At 38.7% G+C, this 17799-nt stretch overlaps 2 protein-coding genes across 2 annotated transcripts; one reads left to right on the forward strand and one right to left on the reverse strand.

Moving 5' to 3' along the window:
* Positions 1-6392: 6392 nt before the first annotated feature.
* ap1s2 (adaptor related protein complex 1 subunit sigma 2) lies at positions 6393-12122 on the forward strand. Its single transcript, XM_065241649.1, has 5 exons — positions 6393-6544; positions 6952-7130; positions 10523-10631; positions 10743-10880; positions 10963-12122. Exons 2-5 carry the CDS (start codon positions 6952-6954, stop codon positions 11008-11010), a joined length of 474 nt encoding a protein of 157 aa, XP_065097721.1. The 5' UTR covers positions 6393-6544; the 3' UTR covers positions 11011-12122.
* A 2075-nt stretch (positions 12123-14197) lies between these two features.
* Positions 14198-17745, reverse strand: zrsr2 (zinc finger (CCCH type), RNA-binding motif and serine/arginine rich 2). Its single transcript, XM_065241650.2, has 11 exons — positions 17545-17745; positions 17326-17405; positions 17183-17246; positions 16996-17104; positions 16765-16851; positions 16261-16299; positions 16040-16155; positions 15735-15948; positions 15603-15658; positions 15415-15524; positions 14198-15286 (listed from the first exon to the last, which is right to left on the reverse strand). The coding sequence occupies exons 1-11, from the start codon at positions 17655-17657 to the stop codon at positions 14337-14339; spliced, it is 1938 nt and encodes a 645-aa protein (XP_065097722.1). The 5' UTR covers positions 17658-17745; the 3' UTR covers positions 14198-14336.
* Between the last annotated feature and the right edge of the window lie 54 nt (positions 17746-17799).

Raw genomic sequence — 17799 nt, forward strand, 5'->3', positions numbered from 1 at the left:
GTTCCTACAGCAGTGAAAGAAGACAAAAGATGTATAGATTTATGATATTTGACTTTTACTTAAAGCTTTTCTGTCATAATCATGTTAAGACAACAAAATAATAAACAAAATCATAATAAAATTGTAGTGTGATTTTTACTTTAAAGGTAGGTAAAGGTACTTTTAACCCAGGATTGTTTTCATGGGGGGGGCACAAAGGGGCCAGCACAAATCTTAGGGTGGCACAATTAAAAAATGTATTATGCCTGAATCTAATGGTCAACAGTTTTCCCTTTGCTTTTAATGCTACTTGGAGTATAGTTATTCTTATTTATTACTAGTATATGATTTACTAGAGACAAATAAAAATTGCAAATAATTTAAAGATCAGATGGTGGAATAGTATTAATCTATCAAAGATGAGTATCAACCGATCACCGTTTGAATTGTGTAGTGTTATCCAGTTAACATACTCTAATTAAATGAGTGACATACTTTAGTCCTTAACACGTCTCTAGTCTTAAGTTTTCTCGACGTGGGCACCAATCTTACCTCTCTCTCTCTCTCTCTCTCTCTCTCTCTCTCTCTCTCTCTCTCTCTCTCTCTCTCTCTCTCTCTCTCTCTCTCTCTCTCTCTCTCTCTCTCTCTCTCTCTCTCTCTCTCTCTCACACACACACACACACACACACACACACCCACACACACACACAAAGACGCGTTTGAAGAGAAAAGCGCGTGTTTTCGGCAATTGCGCAGCCCAATTCGCGTCATTCGCATCCCCCCTTGCAATGACGCGTCTGTCTGATTGCGTCTTTGCATTGACTTTGTATGTAATCTACTCGCGCAAATCGTTGAACTTGCGTTTGGTGAGTATGCCCCATAATGAATGGAAACACATTATTCCCTTCGCGGTACCGCAGGCGCAGCAGGTACACTGGCAAGAGTAGACTATACATTTTCTACACAGAGGAGGTTAACTGCACATTACCGTCCTGGGGTTTGGAAATGTTGTGAGTGTTTCTTAGACGTTTTAATTCCTCAGAAAGCCAAAGGCAACAGCAAAGCTCGTGAGCGCTCTCAGACGCTGATGACGCCAGAACAAAGAAATTTAACATGATCAAAACGGCGAAAATCTCCGAAAAGTGACAAGGATGCAGCACAGAATTAATTATATTGCGCATATTAAACAGATTAAAAGACAAGTAACAGATTAATGGATGCTTCTGTGATTTTGAGGTTGCATGCAAAATCCAGTTGGCTCAAAAATCGAGGGTCAGTTTGAATGGGCATGGGCATGACGTCTCTGGTGCCCCAGCCCAATTTAAACCCTGACAGTGATTAAGCTTGGAACAATATGCTTTATATAACCTATAATTAACTGAGTTTTACTTACTAGTTTGTGAGTTTCTTCTGTAATGCATCCAATGGCTGAACAGGAGCGAACAGGATGTCACGTGTACGTCACATGGATGGCAGTGCGGCTGCGCGTACTCACGGCTTTGCGGGTAAAGGTGAGGGGAGGGGTTAAGATCGTATTCTATTTAACACATTATACAAATGCATATTATTTTTTTACATAGTGCTTGTAGTGTACATTTTAATGAATACATATTACTACTATTATTTAAATATAAAAATCTCAACAAAAAAATTTTTTTTTTAATCTCATTCTGTTTGGGGGGGCCACTGGGGGGGCAGTGACTTTTATGGGGGGGCCGCGGCCCCCCCTGGCCCCCCCTTGGGGGCGCCACTGCTTCGGACTCGTAGACTAATGCGGCTTTCACATAGGATGCGGTGTGCGCTGCGCTCGCCGCTGGGTTCGGCGCAGCCAAGCGATTTGTGCTCTGATGGCCAGACCAAAGTAGGCGGGGTTTTCAATAAATTACTACAGTGTTTATATTTGCGTTAAATAGTCGACGAGGAATACAGAGACTGATGTTGCTCGTCTCCATTTCACGTTACTTTCAGCATACCTACAACAAGCTGCTTGACTTAAAACACACCTGACATGCCAACTTGAATTGCTACGTGTTTCCATGACAAGGCTTTCCTTCCGATGTCTCTGTAGGAGCATAAACTTGTATTATAAAGCTCTGAGAATCCCGAGTATAAGCTTTCGTCCATTTTGCTTGTTTGGATGCCCCGTTTCTATTGGCCGCGCGGGTAATCGTCACAGAGCGCAGCGCAAAAGTTAAACTATTTTGAACTTTGACCGCGGCGTGAGCGCAAGCTGCGCTCCGCTGCGCTCGCGCTTTGCTCGGCGCAACAAAAAACCGCCCTCGCGCGGCGCAAGCCATTGAAATGAATGGGTTTCATAGCGCAGCGCAGCGCACACCGCATCCTATGTGAAAGCCGCTTAAGCGAGAACGCGCATTTTAAGGCCACGCGACCGAAAGTCCACATGAAGTGCGCCATTTGGGACAGGGCCAAATTTGTGCTTATCTGTCTCCACATCCGGAGTCTGCAGTTTCAGGACCGCAGTTCTAGGACCCTAGTTTTTTTTGACAGCGCCCGCCACATAGCGAAACTGTAGCCTCCGGTGGTGCAGACAGATGCTACCCGAAAAAAGTACCACCAGTGCAGTATTTTCCCCCAAATTTTAACTAATTTTAGAGTTTTAGATATTTTTAAAAAGTTTATTACACCCAAATACTGCTTTCTTTATTGAAATTAAATCCACGCGTGTTACCACAGTAGCACCGCGACCGTAAATGAAGAAGCAGCTTAGCAAGTTTTACCCTCAAGCGAAGAAGAAACAGAAACCTGTTGTGCATTTTTTGAGATGACCAGCAGTGATGGAACCATTGAAGAAATATGTTTCTACATGAATAGACTATAGATAGATGTGGCAGGTATTGACTGATTGTTTTAAATCTCTGATACTTTCACAAATACTTTACCAAGAAATTTTCTTCAGCGCCATTTACTTGAATCACTCAAACATAATGAAAGCTGAATTATGCAACTCTATGTAAAAACATGATTTTCAGTATCTTCCTAAAATTAAGAACTGGTGTTTCAACCACTTAGTTTTTGCCATACTGTTTAAAGAACAATACTATGCATACTTCTTTTTACATTCAAAGATGGTTTCTTAATAATGTATAGCCTACTTTAATACTGAACATGTGTTCAACAGCCTAATCTTGCCAGTCCATCTACTTGAAGTTCATTTTAGATTACCAGCAAAACAACAACAGTACTGGTAATGTCACAGTTTCTCCTAGAATAGAAAATAAATACTATGATATTTAATGTGCTGCACTGTTTATGCTATTAGAGCTTAATGTCAACTGTATAAAGTGTCCTTGTAAAATGACACTTTTTTTCCCATGCAAAAAAATATGTACATTTTTATATTCATTTTTGGATGAACTAAGGTCATTGTCTATTATCTTTTATCTTGGCGCCACCTTTTGGTCATGAGATGCTGTTCTGGCTTTTAGACAAACATTTCATGTGTTTTTCCAAAGGGAGGCGCTAAATACATGTCCAGATTTATAAAAGGTCAGTTTGAAAAAGAGATTGACGTTAAATCATGTATGTAGTCTTCCTCTTATCACTGCTTTTATGGTATAGAAATAAGAAAATTCGTCACAAAATATTGGTAAAAACAAAAATCTGGGTCTCGTTGTATTTGTTCAGGCTGAACTGCAGCGTCTATTCACAGGCGCGATCCCACTACTGATCGGCACGGGGGCTTTGACCTGCTCCGTTTCCGGCCTGGGCCGGTTCACCCCTCCTTAGACGACCTGGCGGTCTCGGGCTCCCCCAGGACCACCATATCGATAGCGAACTTAGTGCGGACACCCGATCGGCATAGTCCACTACAGACCAGAACCCCTGAACTCAAGCGATTCACCAGACTCAGACTCCCAGTAGCTTGGATTACAGGCGCGCGCCACTGCACCCGGCGAGCGTTCACGGTATCAGAAGATGTGTTGAATCAAATATATTGAATTGCGCGCCCTTAACGTTTGTCATCAGAGTTTAACCAGTCAATGAGTTTCTTTTGCGCTTTGTTTTTCCTTGACTTCACCGTGACCTCTTTTAAATTGTCTTCAATTTTGTGTGTGGGTTAGTTACTGTAATGCCCAAATTAACTTTTTTTTTACAATCTAGAAATAACAAAAGGTTTGTTATATATGAAGATAGTAATATATGAAAGTCTGGTATGGTTTTTTTTGGGGGGGGGGTATTAACGGGATAATGGTTTACAGAGGGCTTCTTATCTTACCTGAATAACTGTTAGACCAATATTTATAAACTGAAGTACTTAATTCTTAGTGATTTTTCAGATTTTTTCAGTTCTTAGCATTGACCTCTGCTGTTTAATGTAGGCTAAGTTTAAAGTTTATCGTGGGTTTATGTTTCCTGAACAACTTTAACTCACTGTTAATAGATCCAACCAAAATAGATTACATGGATATGCCTTGCATATTTTATAAGTCTAAGTAGAGTTACACACAAATAACAACTGTTTTGAATTAATACTTCAAATCAACCAGAAGCAGAAACAGATATGAAGATAATATACAGGCAGGAGACAAAGTGTGATGTAAAAATGATTTATTGAATCTCAATTGTGCTTCAATGCTCAGTTTAGCTTCATTGATGGTCTGACAAACTTTGTCGATGGAAGGACAAACTTCGTCTGACTAGATTTAGATTTGGCAGGTAGTATGATACCAAACACAGACAGGGGAATTTGACTGTTTCATAACATTCTCATGACATTTATAAAAACCTTGAGATGTAGACCATTGGAGACAATACATACAGCACCAATCATAAGATTAAACAACAGTAAAATGTAGAATAGAAAAACTAAATAAAATGAATGTAATATAATATAAGTTGAATATAAAGAATAATAAGAATAACAATAAAAATGAATGATAAAACAACAAAATAAATGAATTAATATATCATTAAATTAGTTAGGGTACGTAAATAAAATGTAATTTATAATAAATGGAATAATGTTATAATTACACAAATGTAAACAAATTCTTATAAACACAAATGGTTTTTACAACACAGATCTTTCACTAAGTTAATAAGATATTTTGCTTTATTAACAGACAGTTAATCAGATAAGACAATCACAGGGAAGTTTAGCACCTAAGGGCGGTTTCCCGAACATGGTTTAGATTAATCCAGGATTAGGCCCTAGTTATATCAGGACTTTCAAGTAGTTTTCACAAAAAAACCTTACAATAACAATACTGGTGTGCATCTTGAGACAAAACAATGTGCTAATATATTTAAAAAATATCAGTACATAAGCCATGTCTAGGAAACTGCCCCATAGTGTAGCCCAGGGGTCTTTAACTATCGAGAGACAGATTTTTTTAAAATTGTAAATATGACAGTTTTTACATTTATTTCTCAGAAGTACCACTTTCCTTATTAAGCCATTTAAAGAAACAGTATGTAGGATTGTGGCTAAAACTGGTACTGCAATCACACAACTGGTGGCCAATACACAACATGACAAAATAAACATCAGTTAAGAGCTGCAACTCTTTTTAAATGACAATATCCTGGCCGGACCACTGTTGTCAGTGATATAAGTATTTGAAATGAAAACATTTCTTAATGTCTAGTGACATATCAGGCCATTTTATGATTAATTGATATACATTTCTTACATACTGTTCTTTTAAAGCAAAATAACCCTTAATGTGAGATGCTAAGGTTCATGAGACTTATTTTGTTTTGATTTAGATTTGTGGTGTTGTCTGAAGTTAATTGCATATTTAAGAGATGAGAATGCAATGATGGGCAATACAGAAAGCATTCAGACAGCAATCTGTGCCAAGGCTTTTGTCCACTTTTGTCCCTGTTTTCACAATCATAAATAACTCACCCATAGATATGGCAGCTATATCGTTATGTTTTGTTAATAGCCGATTAAAGGTCGCGACCTGAATTGATGTGCTCTCATTTACATTTCTCACAGAGAAGCTTTTCTATTGGCTGCAGATAATGGCCACTCAACGAAAGTCCACATTGCATAAATCATGTATAAATTGTGCACCTCTCCAAGTTTTTGTCCGTCTTGTGCTATAACGGTAATATTCTGATTCAGAGTTATCTGCAGTTGGCATCTCTAGGTGAAATGGATTTAATTGGGTGTAGTAATATTTAGAATAAAAAGAGGAAAACTTTACCAAAATAACTATTGTGCTACAGAGGCAACATTTGTAATTTGCAGTTTGTTTGACATCCTAGGTCACAATACATGCGTTTATTATTACATATATTTAAATTAGCCTATTTAAATAAATTATTAGCCTATATGCTTTCAGATAGACTACTTTAAGATTATTCGGCCCATTGGCTTATATCGATGAATTATGCATAACACACAGCCTTGAGCCTCATCCACCCAGTTCCAGTCCGGACCAATACGAAGACTCAGCAATGAGGCACTGAGCCAATGAGAGGATGAGGATTTCAATAACGGGAGTCCTCACATCCGCGCGTAACGGGAAGGGACGTTTACTACATCAGCCACGAACCCTACGCTCACGGAAACGAGTGTAATATAAACTTTAAGGTAAATCATGTTGTCTCTTACTCCGATACACATGAGTGAGTAATCTGGCTAACCAGCCCAAAATAACAGTTATAAGGATAGTAGCGAAAGCGATAGTGTTTTTGACATTCGTGAATATTTACATGGCCGCAACCGGCTGGCTAACGCATCGTTTCCTCTTTGTTGCAACAAACAAAAGTAATTCAGTCAACAGTGAATATTTTCTGTTGCGAATGTTAAATACGTACTGAGTTTATAATCGGCAACATGGTGAACGTCTTCGAACCGTATGCCGAGAAATGTTAGAAAATATTTGCACGCGCTTGCTTAGCTAGGCACCAATGGTACACAAACAAATGCGGTCTCGAGGAAGGTAACTCAAAAGTATTTGAGACACATCCTCATTCATTGCTTTTCGTTCTTTGTAGATGCAGTTTATGCTGCTTTTCAGCAGACAGGGAAAGCTGCGTCTTCAGAAATGGTATGTGGCACTGTCTGATACCCAGAAGAAGAAGATCTCACGAGAGGTCATACAGATGGTGCTGGCACGCAAACCCAAGATGTGCAGTTTTCTGGAATGGAGGGATTTGAAAATAGTCTATAAAAGGTTAGAGAATGGCATTGAATAATGTTCAGGAATTCAGTGGGCTGTATGGATTGAAAAAAGCCTTCATGTTTTTTGTTTCAGTTACAATTGAAAATGTTTACATTTTCAGTTTAGCTTGTTGCCCTGTTCTTCTTTAATCATTGTACATAGTTTCCATTCACAGTCCCGGTCTGTGAAAACCAAGCTAAGTCTTTTTTTGTGATTTACTGTATTCTACATAAAATTATCCTGTTTAATGTAAAGAACATTCTGTGAAAAAATAACCTTGATATATTTAAAGGGCACATATTATGCATGATGTAATATAAGTCTCAAGTGTGTCCAGAATGTATCTGTGAAGTTTATGCTCAAGTTAAATATTTAATAATTAAATGGCATGTCTAAAATGCCCCTATTTGGGTGGGAGCAAAATGTGCGGTTTTCATGTTGTGTACCTTTTAAATACAAATTAGCTACTGCCCCCCCCCCACCAAAAGAGTAAGGGGTTGTGCACACCAAAACTTTTAAACGCGGCTGAAAACGGCAGGACAATGCCGAATGCCAGCTGTTTTTTCAGCTGAGCGCTTTGGTAGCTGTGATACTCTAGCTGTGAGCCGGTTGGTTGCTGTGGTAATGTCCCGCCCCTCCTCCACTGTGATAGGACAGCTGTGTGAGAACTGACATTGACGAGCAGAGCTTTTCACACAAAGTTGAATATTTTTCAACTCTCGGCGCTCACCGCGAAAAAACCGCCAGGCGCCGGTTTTCAGTGCGGAAGAAAACAGCTAGCTGCTGGCTTATTTGAAAAACGCAGAGCTTCCATTGGAAACAATTGAAAACATGCCGCGGTCGTAAAAGCTTTGGTGTGCACGCCCCCTAAGTGCTTTCAGTTCATATAGATCTGATTCCTGTTAATAAAGTCTGAGACAATAGTATCTTACGATTGAGATATGGTGAACGGTGTATAACTGGCTGAGGGCTGAAACTGGTAATGCAGGACTGTCAGTCAGTAGCTGTGGGTGGGGCTTTATCAGTGTAATGTCACTTTAATAAGATTATGACTTAAAGGGCGTTTTGCAGGTAAAAATTTTCCACGAATTTGGGCAATTTGCTTGTTGATAATAAACATTTAAATTGTTATCCATTGTATTTTATGTTGTTGGTTATCACAAAACGGAATACAAAACGAAAAAGTACAGCGGTTTGCAAGGATTCTCCTTTCCCCCTCAACGCACTGCATGACATCATGTTGGGGAGAGAATTTGCGTTAAGAGCATTGAGAGTGACTAGAGAGATGAGTAAAGTACAATATTCAGATTATATCAATGCAAATTATAGATAAATACATAGATATAGATAGACTAGATAGACAGAACGACAGATAGATAGATAGACAGACATATAGATAGATAGATAGATAGATAGATAGATAGATAGATAGATGGGCTAGTATAGAGAGATAGGCAGAAAGCCAGATAGCGTTAGCATAACTTCGTGTAGAAAGTAAACAAACAATTAACATACTTGTGCGTGCTGGTTTGAGGGGGACCATAATCCTGCTGAAATGGGTGTATGCGATCTTCAGCACAAACGAATTCAGGCAGCATGACTCAAATCCTGGAAGCTGAGTGAGGCGTCACGTCGTCACATCAGGTCGCGGGGTAAGAGCCTCGAACACCAATCAAAACGCACACATTTCCCTACAGCCAGTAGCGGAGTGTCAGTCGGGAGAGTCGGGACTTTCCCGGTTGGCCGGTCTGATAATAGTTATACATTGGGAGGATATTAGCAACACCGTCTGTCGGTCTGATGTGCGGCCGGTTCCCGCAGCACGCTGGTCAAACTGTGCAGCCTCTCTGCTCAACAAATATAAAAGTGCTCAACCCGTTCGGCCGGTCCAATCATGTCCAGGATTTATAAAAATACGGGGATCAGTGATTGGTTTCTAGCCTGTCATCCTTTGATGTAAAAAGCCGCCGAACGCCTGTTTATTGCAGTATGCGCCTATGCGGTCGGATTCAAGCCCGCTGCAGCTGCTGACCGCTGCTTCTGTGTATAAAATGATCGTGTGATTCGTTATGATCGCATAAACAATAACACAAAACTTTCTTTTATTTCACATAAAAATATATTTTAGATATTATGTGATAGACTAGTAAGTGTGGATTAAGGATGTTTAAAACTCTCTAGCCTGGTGGTCAGGACATGAATGGATTGAATCAGCAGATTTGCAAAGTTTTATTTATCTCCACATATATCATAAATAATAATTAGCAGGTAAAGTAACTTTGCAGTATACCACATTATATATTTCCTATTATGTATATATGATTTCCATATTATAAATGTAAGTATTAATAAAATCAATAAATGTCTCATCTATCTCTATGGCTCTGGCTGAGGCTTTCATCTACTTCTACCCAACGTGACGTCATCGCCGAATTGCTTAAAAAAAAAACGTTAATACCAAAAACATTAAAAAAGGGTCTTTAAGACCTTTTTTGAGACATTTTAAAAATGATATAAATATCTTGAGTGATTTATGTACCCATTAATCAACAGTGGTGGTTAACCTGCAACACGCCCTTTAAGTCATAATAAAACAAAAGTTGCATCTGATTCTAAAGAAGTGTATTCATATTTGCATCTGATTAAATGAAGTTATGAGATCAGTATTTTAAATCTAAAAATTTTAATTGGAGAAATATGATGACTACTAAATACAAAACTAAAACTCGCCAGTAAGTCGTGGCTAATCGCTGATTGAGTCAGAATTATTTATTTAACTGATTCATTTTTATTCAATGAAGTGCGTAGTGATATTACGCACTGCCCGAAAATAGTTCCCTTGGTTACTTTCAATAGCAGGGGACTATTTTCAGGCAGTGCGTAATATTACTACGCCTGCTGCAGCCATGTTACAGCAGCAAAGTCCTTGATTATTACGCCAGAATGAGAGTATAGTCCCTAGCCGTATATCTGCCTTGAAAATCGCAACTTTTAATTTTCCGTCGGTCTTAGTACACAATGTAACTACAGAAGAGTCAAGTTTTAAATAGGAAAAGTCGCGAAACTCTTTGGTTATTTTTTAACACGATGCTAATGGTCTAATCAGATTCAATGGCTGATGCTAAGCTATGCTAAAAGTGCCAGTGCCAGACCCCAAAATCGGCTGAATGGATTCCAAAATGCTAAAAATCAAATGTTTAACTCTGGGGGAGCTGGAAAATGAACATATTTTCAAAAAAAGTGGAGTGTCCCTTTAAGAACATGGTTATTTTATTGCTTAATAGCTGATAATACACTGTGTCTTTGCTCTGTTGTCAAAAAGAGGAACCAAAGAAAAGCTAAGCTTTCATAATTCAGTTTCACGATCTATAATTTGTAAAAGGTGATCTTACTTTGGATTTTAGATATGCCAGTTTGTACTTCTGCTGTGCTGTGGAGGACCAGGAAAATGAGTTGATAACCCTGGAGATAATCCACAGATATGTGGAGCTGTTGGACAAGTATTTTGGCAGTGTGAGTTTTACGTCATCGTCATATCTGTATCAAACAGCTGATAAAAAATTAGCTTGTCTTGTTCTTTTGCAACCTATATGTGAAGTTGTTTGCATGTTTATTAAACTCCAGGTTTGTGAACTGGACATTATCTTCAACTTTGAGAAGGCCTATTACATCTTGGATGAGTTTATTCTGGGTGGAGAAGCACAAGAGACATCGAAGAAGAACGTTCTGAAAGCCATAGAGCAGGCTGACATGCTGCAGGAGGTACGAACGATATGATCGTTATAAATATGTGTGGATGAATAAATGTATTTATTCAATTTCCTGTGATTTTTACCTCTTACAGGAAGCTGAGACACCACGCAGTGTTCTGGAAGAGATTGGACTGACATAAAACCTGAGAACTCACCCAGCTGAAATATTAAAATACCCCTTACTTTCTTTATCCGTGGGCATGTTAAATACTCCCAAATACTCCATATCTGTGTTATAGATTAGCTTTTAGTCAAAGCTTTTTACAAAATCCACTTGAGACAACAAAAATAATTAAGTATTGAAGGCTGCAATGTTACTGCTAAACATCTGGGGGAATTGAGCATATTGAAATATATATCTGCACGTTATAATACAGTAGATATGTAAATTTCCCATAGTGCTTGACTGTTTGGATTCAGGTTTGGGTCAATACATGTGTAGCACAGACTTGTGTCAACTATATTCATTCACTAAAACGTCTTCTCTGTGTTATAACATTACCTCTCACCTTCAGCTGCCTTAAAACACTCCCTAACAGCTGAAACAGTTTGCCAGTATCTTATGCAACTTTTTAGGCCCACATCAATGAGACAATGGGCTGTTACTGTTTTAGACAATAAGCATTAGGGACTGAACATTCCTACTCTGTTTTCAACAGGGAAATGCAAAATATACTGTGGGTTGTTGGTAGAGTCGTAAATTAAACATTGAGAAATGTTTGGCATAAATTCTTATGAAGATGTGTTAAAGATGGCACAAGTAAACATCAGTATTATATAAACCTTTGACCAATAACACTGTAATAAATTTCTTCATCTAAACACTTAATTGGTTCAGACCGATCAGTAGTTTTACCAGTTGACAGTTTTATTTCCAATGCCAAAGAATACTCCACCATGCTCACGCCTTTCTTTGAACAATAAAATGGTTTCCATTTACTCACGCAAATGCTGTTTAAACCTATGTGACTGGAACACCAGAGAAATTTTCAAAAATGTGAATGCTGCTTTTCTCCAATACAATGAACATAAATAGAGTCTTTAACTTTTATCATCCACAAAATGAATACAAGTCATATAGGTTTTAATGCATCTGGATGAGTAAATCATGACAAAAATGTCATTTTGGCTGGACTATCCTTTATAAAAACATGTATCTTTGTATGGTATCTTATTAAAGTGACTTGCTGTTGAAAATATATGTTACTTGCAGTTTCATCTGAACAAAACAATGAATAAAAGTGAGATAATGTGGTTTGTCATGTGAATCTTTCTTAGATCTATTATTAGTATAGTGTTGTAGTCAAGGCCGTCTAAAACGAAAGCAAGACCAGATCAACACTCATTTAATTCATCTGAAAGTTCAACATAACCTATAAAGTCATAATAAAACAAACATAGAATTTGCATCTGATTCTAAGTAAATATATTCATATGCATCTGATTCAATAAGGTTATGAGATTAGTATTTTAAAGGCGGGGGTGCATGATTTTTGAAAAACACTTGGGGAAAGGGAGTCGGGTCGACAACCAAAACACACTTGTAGCCACTCAGCAGTAAGGGGCGTGTCTACTAAACAACATCGTTGCCTGGGTTGCATAGGTGTTGGGTGGGTCTATCAAAAAAAGGTCCAAATTCTATTGGGTTAGGGGCGTGTTTGTTTAGGTGATTTCAAATATCAACATTGGCTTTCAGAGATCATGCACCCCGCCTTTAAAGGTGCAGTGTGTAAATTTTAGCGAATTGCAACCAACGGCTTAGTCCACCCCTCGCTTTTGAAACACATAGAGAAGCTACGGTAGCCGCCACCAGACAAACATGTCATCGTCTGAGACAACTTAGTAAAAAAAATTGTCCGTTAAGGGCTTCTGTAAAAAAAATGGCGGCACAAAATGGCGACTTCCGTGTAAGGGGACCCTCGGTGTATGTAGATAAAAAGGTCTCGTTCTAAGGTAATAAACACATAACGGTTCATTATGAAAGGTCTTAATACACCCCTGATAATATAGTTTTTTATATTATTTAGCATTTCTGTCAAGAGATCCTTCTAAAAAATACACATTGTACCTTTAAGCGAATTGACGCATTTTAGACCATAAAATTTTTTTGTCACATACAGCAAACATCTCCTCACTATCTGCTTGCTGCCTGTCCGCTGATCAAACTGTAAAAAAACGCGATCTCTGTAGACAGCCCAGGCTTCACAAACGGCAACAACAACACAGTGGCCAAACCTACAAACAGAAACCATAACAAAGTATTCCAGCCAATAAACGACAAGAAGGGTTTTGGGGTTGGGCGCGTTCATGAAAGCACGGAAGGGAGGGGGAGGAGTTAACTACGCTCCGTCTGTTTGAAAACAATTCAAACGTCAACAAAAACTAACGTCTCGCAGATTCGCTCAGAACGCCTTTAAGTCTAAACATTTGAAAAAGAGAAGTATGTATCAATACCGAACTGTTTATTTAACCAATTCATTTTTATTCAGTAAAGAAACACTGCTATTGTGAGTTACTCGGAAATGCAAAAGAGTTCCTATTTTCCCAGAACTATTTTCATTAAATAAGCTTTGAGTTTTAAATGTTAGTCAATTATTCTTGTTTATATGAAATCAGTATTTCGCTTAGAATCAGGTTTTTCAAAAAAGCTCTTGATCTTGTGATATTGCTTAAAGAAGCAGTATGTAACATTGACCTCTAACAGCATTTGCAATGTTTCTCAACACGCATAACATGAGCACCCAGGTAAGACTGTATAAAATGTTTGTTTCACCATCACTTTAAAGAGCAGCTATCGTCCAATTCACGATTTTACATATCCTTTGGTGTATTAGTACATGTTAACGATATGCAAAAGTATATAAACAACACCAAGGTAAACGATGACAAGAGTTTCTATCGTCGGTTCTATGTCTTTTCTTGGACTACAACAAACAGACGGATTGTAGGCAACAGTTTACTTCCTGGGATTGGTGATGTAGAGAAGACCGACATTATCATAATTCCAAACACACAGGCTGTAAGTTAATGTTAGCATTGCATTGCGAGCGAATCTTTCAAACATGGTAAAGAGCATCACATTTCCGTCTGACGTCAGAGTCATTCAGGCCAATCACAACATACAGATTATCAGGGACATAACGCTTTTTAAATCGATAAGTTTTGTAAAAATCAATGCGTTTGAGAAAGGCAGAATATCTGAAGCTACAAAAATTTACGGTATGTGGAAAATAATGTTTTTTTTAAGCATAAACCCCGCGGACACATTGTATTATACCAAATACACAAAATAATGTATGAAATAGGTGCACTTTAACACTTCAAGTCTTCAGAAACAGTCATTTAATTACAAAAGTATGGACAATGCATTCACCAGCAATATTACTTATTACAATAATATCAGGAAAACTGGGGAGTTTGCAATGCAAATTAAAAAACAGCTGCTCTATGGAAACACTAACAAGGTTTATGTTTTACATAATCTATCCTCGGAATATGTGGTGGTCTCAGAAGTCGAATCTGTAAGCACTACATGGACTTCCTCTTCTTCTTGACAACCATCTAAAGCCTGGATATCTGTTGTATTGTCTGTTGTACATGCACTTGCTGCCAGAGTTGTATCGTCTCCAAAATGAGCCTCCTCTGTGCACACTTCTGACTTTTGAGTCGCATCACAACCCTCATTTCCAGATTCTTCATTAGACCCTGCAGAAGAGCTTGGGCTGTGTGATTTACTCTTCTTTTTTCTGTGTTTCTTTTTGCTCTTTTTCTTTTTACTCTTTTTAGAGTGCCTGTGGTGGTGTGATGCTTTTTCTGTCGCGTCAGAGTCCTCTGGGCTTTTGCTTTTTCTGCTGTGACGACTCTTTTTCACAGATCCGTTTTTGGAAACATGCTCCGGGCTGTCTGATTTTGACCTCTTTTTTCTTGAGTTTTCTTCTTGGTCTTTGCTTCGGGATCGGCTCCTGCTTCTTCTGAATTGTTCTCTTTGAGACCTCTGTCCTTTTATCAGCGATTGCTGTGACAGCCCTCTCTCTCTGGTTCTACTACGACTTCGCCTTTCCTTGTTTCGATTGGGTCTTCCTCTGCTGCGACTCCGCCTCTCCCTGCTACAGCTCCACCTCTCCCCGCTGCGACTCCGCCTCTCCCTGCTGCGACTCCGCCTCCCCCTGTAACTATTTCTCTCACGACTGCGGCTCCTTCGATCTGTCGTTCTGCGCTGAGATCGGTCAGGGCTATTTCCTCGTTGGGACCACATTCCATCTCTGCCTCCGAAGTGTCGACTAGAAAAGCCGCCACCACGTTCAGGGGACATGTGAAGATCGCGGTCCGCCTCCCAGAAATCGTTGCCTGGGTTTCGGAATACGTGGAGGAAGTTGCAATGTTTCCCTTTTGGGCATTTGCGTCTGTCGTATAGTCCTGAAATGGAAAAAATAAGAAAACCTATGCATAATGAAATAAATACACATTTTTTCTGCAGCACAAAAAAAATAAAGCCCAGGTGAATAGTTTGGTGCATCTGTTATACAGAATGATGTTTTCCTCACCACATATAGCCGTTTTCCATCTAGTTACTGGAGAGAATTCACACTGCAGTTGTTTACCAGCATACCAACGGCCATTAAACATCATGAAAGCTTCTTTGCATTGTTCCTCTCTGCAGTCATTAAAACATACAGTCATTACAACATCTGATCTATATCATATATATAACATATATCATTCCTGGACTTACGTGTCATACTGAACGTAAACGTTTCCTCTCAAGTGAGGCTCGAAGTTGCAGCTCACCTATTAAGGTACAAGGAAAGGTTCAATATATTGCTTCTATCATGTTATTTTAATTTGAGGGATTTGTTTAATTTACCTTGAACTGCACCACCTTCCCTGCATTCTTGAACTCTGGCAGAACGTCTTCATAGAAATCCAGGAACTGTTGGTGCACATCCTCCTCACTGTACTCCAGACTGGCATCAGTGTCATAGTCATCACGTCCAATCTGCACCATGCCAAATGTCACAAACATCCCCTTCACCATCAGAGTGGTGCTGGATAATGGGTGCTCATGCTTTCGGGAGCAACTGTCAATAACATCCATTTAAAAATAACATATAACATTAAGACAATAAGTATATATACAAAGTATAAATCTAATGAGCTTAATGAACTTACCGTTCCCCAAATCTACAAGCACCCGTTTTAAGGAAGAAAGGGCAGTTTGCTTTGTCCTTTTCAGTTCCGTAATCCTTTGGGGCATCAGGGTTTTTCCATGGACCACCATTTTCCAGCTAAATATGTGGATTATTATATATTTTTTTTTAAACAGAATGCAATAATAAATATCGATATTTTCCAATACATCTCCCATGAAAAGCAAAATGTGTAAATGTTACCTGAATCTCTGCTTGATCCAGCATTTTCTGTACAGCTTCCTATAAATGGTGCAAACATACACAGTATGGCAGGTGAAATTCTGTGGTGCAAGCACATGTCTGTTAGAATTGGTTAAGACAACTTAACTAGTACTTCAAAAAGTCTTTGAAGATATCAGCACGTTTTGTTTACTAATTACCATATTGCTTCATGGTGTTGGTGAACAAAATAATTTAAACTCAAATGATGTTAAAAGATACATTTTCTTCAGGGGAAGTGGACACTTGCTGGATTATCAAGCCATTGTGTGTGTCTTAGTTAAGGAAACACGGAAGCAATGTTTCGCTAAACAAACAAAATGACAACGTGTACACATAAAAGAGAGATACGCGTGTGTGCCTTTTGAAGCCGATTTGTTGCAGACATCATGAGATGTTTTGATATCTGGTGTTAATTTGACAGATAAATGCAATAGAGGATATATGTAGACATCAGCATCTTTATCCTCCGAGTGTACGGATCACCTCTCTATCTTTCTTCTCCTGTTCCTTCTGCTCTCGCTCCTCTTGTTCTTTTTTCTCTTGCTCCTCCCATTCCTCTCGGATCCGCTTCTGTTTTTATGGAAGAACGATAGGCAAATTAATTTAACACCTGAAATCATGCCTTTACATCTTAAATAACTAAAAGTTATTAAGTTCACCTGTACCTAACAATAAACAAGATACATTGATTTAACAGTCCGTGTGATTGCTTACCTCTTCTTCCTCTTTTCTAATTCGTGCCGCCTCTTCTCTCTCCGTTTTCAGCCGGAATTCCTCCTGTGCAATTCTCTCTCTCTCCATCCATTCCTGCTGCAATAGCTCCCTGGATAGAAAGAGTGTTACATAACCACATTTTGTCTAATTTACAATTGTTGATCATATTAAAGTGCAGAAGAAAAACCTCTGCTTATCAGCGTTCTCCTCTTCCTCATCTCCAGCACTGTCTTCCTCATTTTGTGACTGACCTAGAGATTTGTTACATGCATGTGTTTAGCATACTTCATGAATAAAGAAAGTAACTTAAAGGGTTCGAATGGAAATTACCTGTTGCTCTTAATTTAGCAAGGGCTTGGCGCTTTCTTCTCCTTCTTTCGCGTTTAAGAGCAGCTCGTCGTTGTTTTTGACTATAAAAGCGAGAATGTGATGTCATACGCATAAATTAGCGAATGTTTTGTTGTTGTCATCATCATATCACATTTAATATATGCATTTGGTAGTGTTTATCGAAGTCAGCAGAAATATATCACACATTTCATACAATACCTAAGTAAGCCAGAAACAGTTTCAGACTCGTCTATTTGACTCTCAGTGGTCAGATCTGAGCCCTGCGTCTCTGAACGATCTGCCTGTAATGAGCACAAATCATTATCTGTCATTTTACACCATTATTTACACATTGCATACGGCTAAAGCGTTCAGTAGTGAACGCAATACATGGTGCGCATAAATATGACGTTGCATTCATTTGTCGCGTTCTGATAGCAAAGAAACGCGCATGCGCAGGTAAGTGGTGTAAAG

Source organism: Paramisgurnus dabryanus, chromosome 14 (assembly GCF_030506205.2).
Source record: "Paramisgurnus dabryanus chromosome 14, PD_genome_1.1, whole genome shotgun sequence".
In the NCBI taxonomy this organism is placed as follows: Eukaryota; Metazoa; Chordata; class Actinopteri; order Cypriniformes; family Cobitidae; genus Paramisgurnus; species Paramisgurnus dabryanus.

What these genes read in the sequence shown, in the direction of transcription:
- ap1s2 (XM_065241649.1), top strand. Translation starts at nt 6,952, where the DNA reads ATGCAGTTTATGCTGCTTTTCAGCAGACAGGGAAAGCTGCGTCTTCAG. An exon ending in TGGACAAGTATTTTGGCAGT is followed by an intron (nt 10,632 to 10,742) that starts GTGAGTTTTACG and finishes ATTAAACTCCAG; the next exon opens with GTTTGTGAACTGGACATTAT. An exon ending in AGGCTGACATGCTGCAGGAG is followed by an intron (nt 10,881 to 10,962) that starts GTACGAACGATA and finishes TACCTCTTACAG; the next exon opens with GAAGCTGAGACACCACGCAG.
- zrsr2 (XM_065241650.2), bottom strand. Translation starts at nt 17,657, where the DNA reads ATGACAGATAATGATTTGTGCTCATTACAGGCAGATCGTTCAGAGACG. An exon ending in TGGATCAAGCAGAGATTCAG is followed by an intron (nt 16,156 to 16,260) that starts GTAACATTTACA and finishes CCACATATTTAG; the next exon opens with CTGGAAAATGGTGGTCCATG. An exon ending in GTTTACGTTCAGTATGACAC is followed by an intron (nt 15,525 to 15,602) that starts GTAAGTCCAGGA and finishes TAATGACTGCAG; the next exon opens with AGAGGAACAATGCAAAGAAG.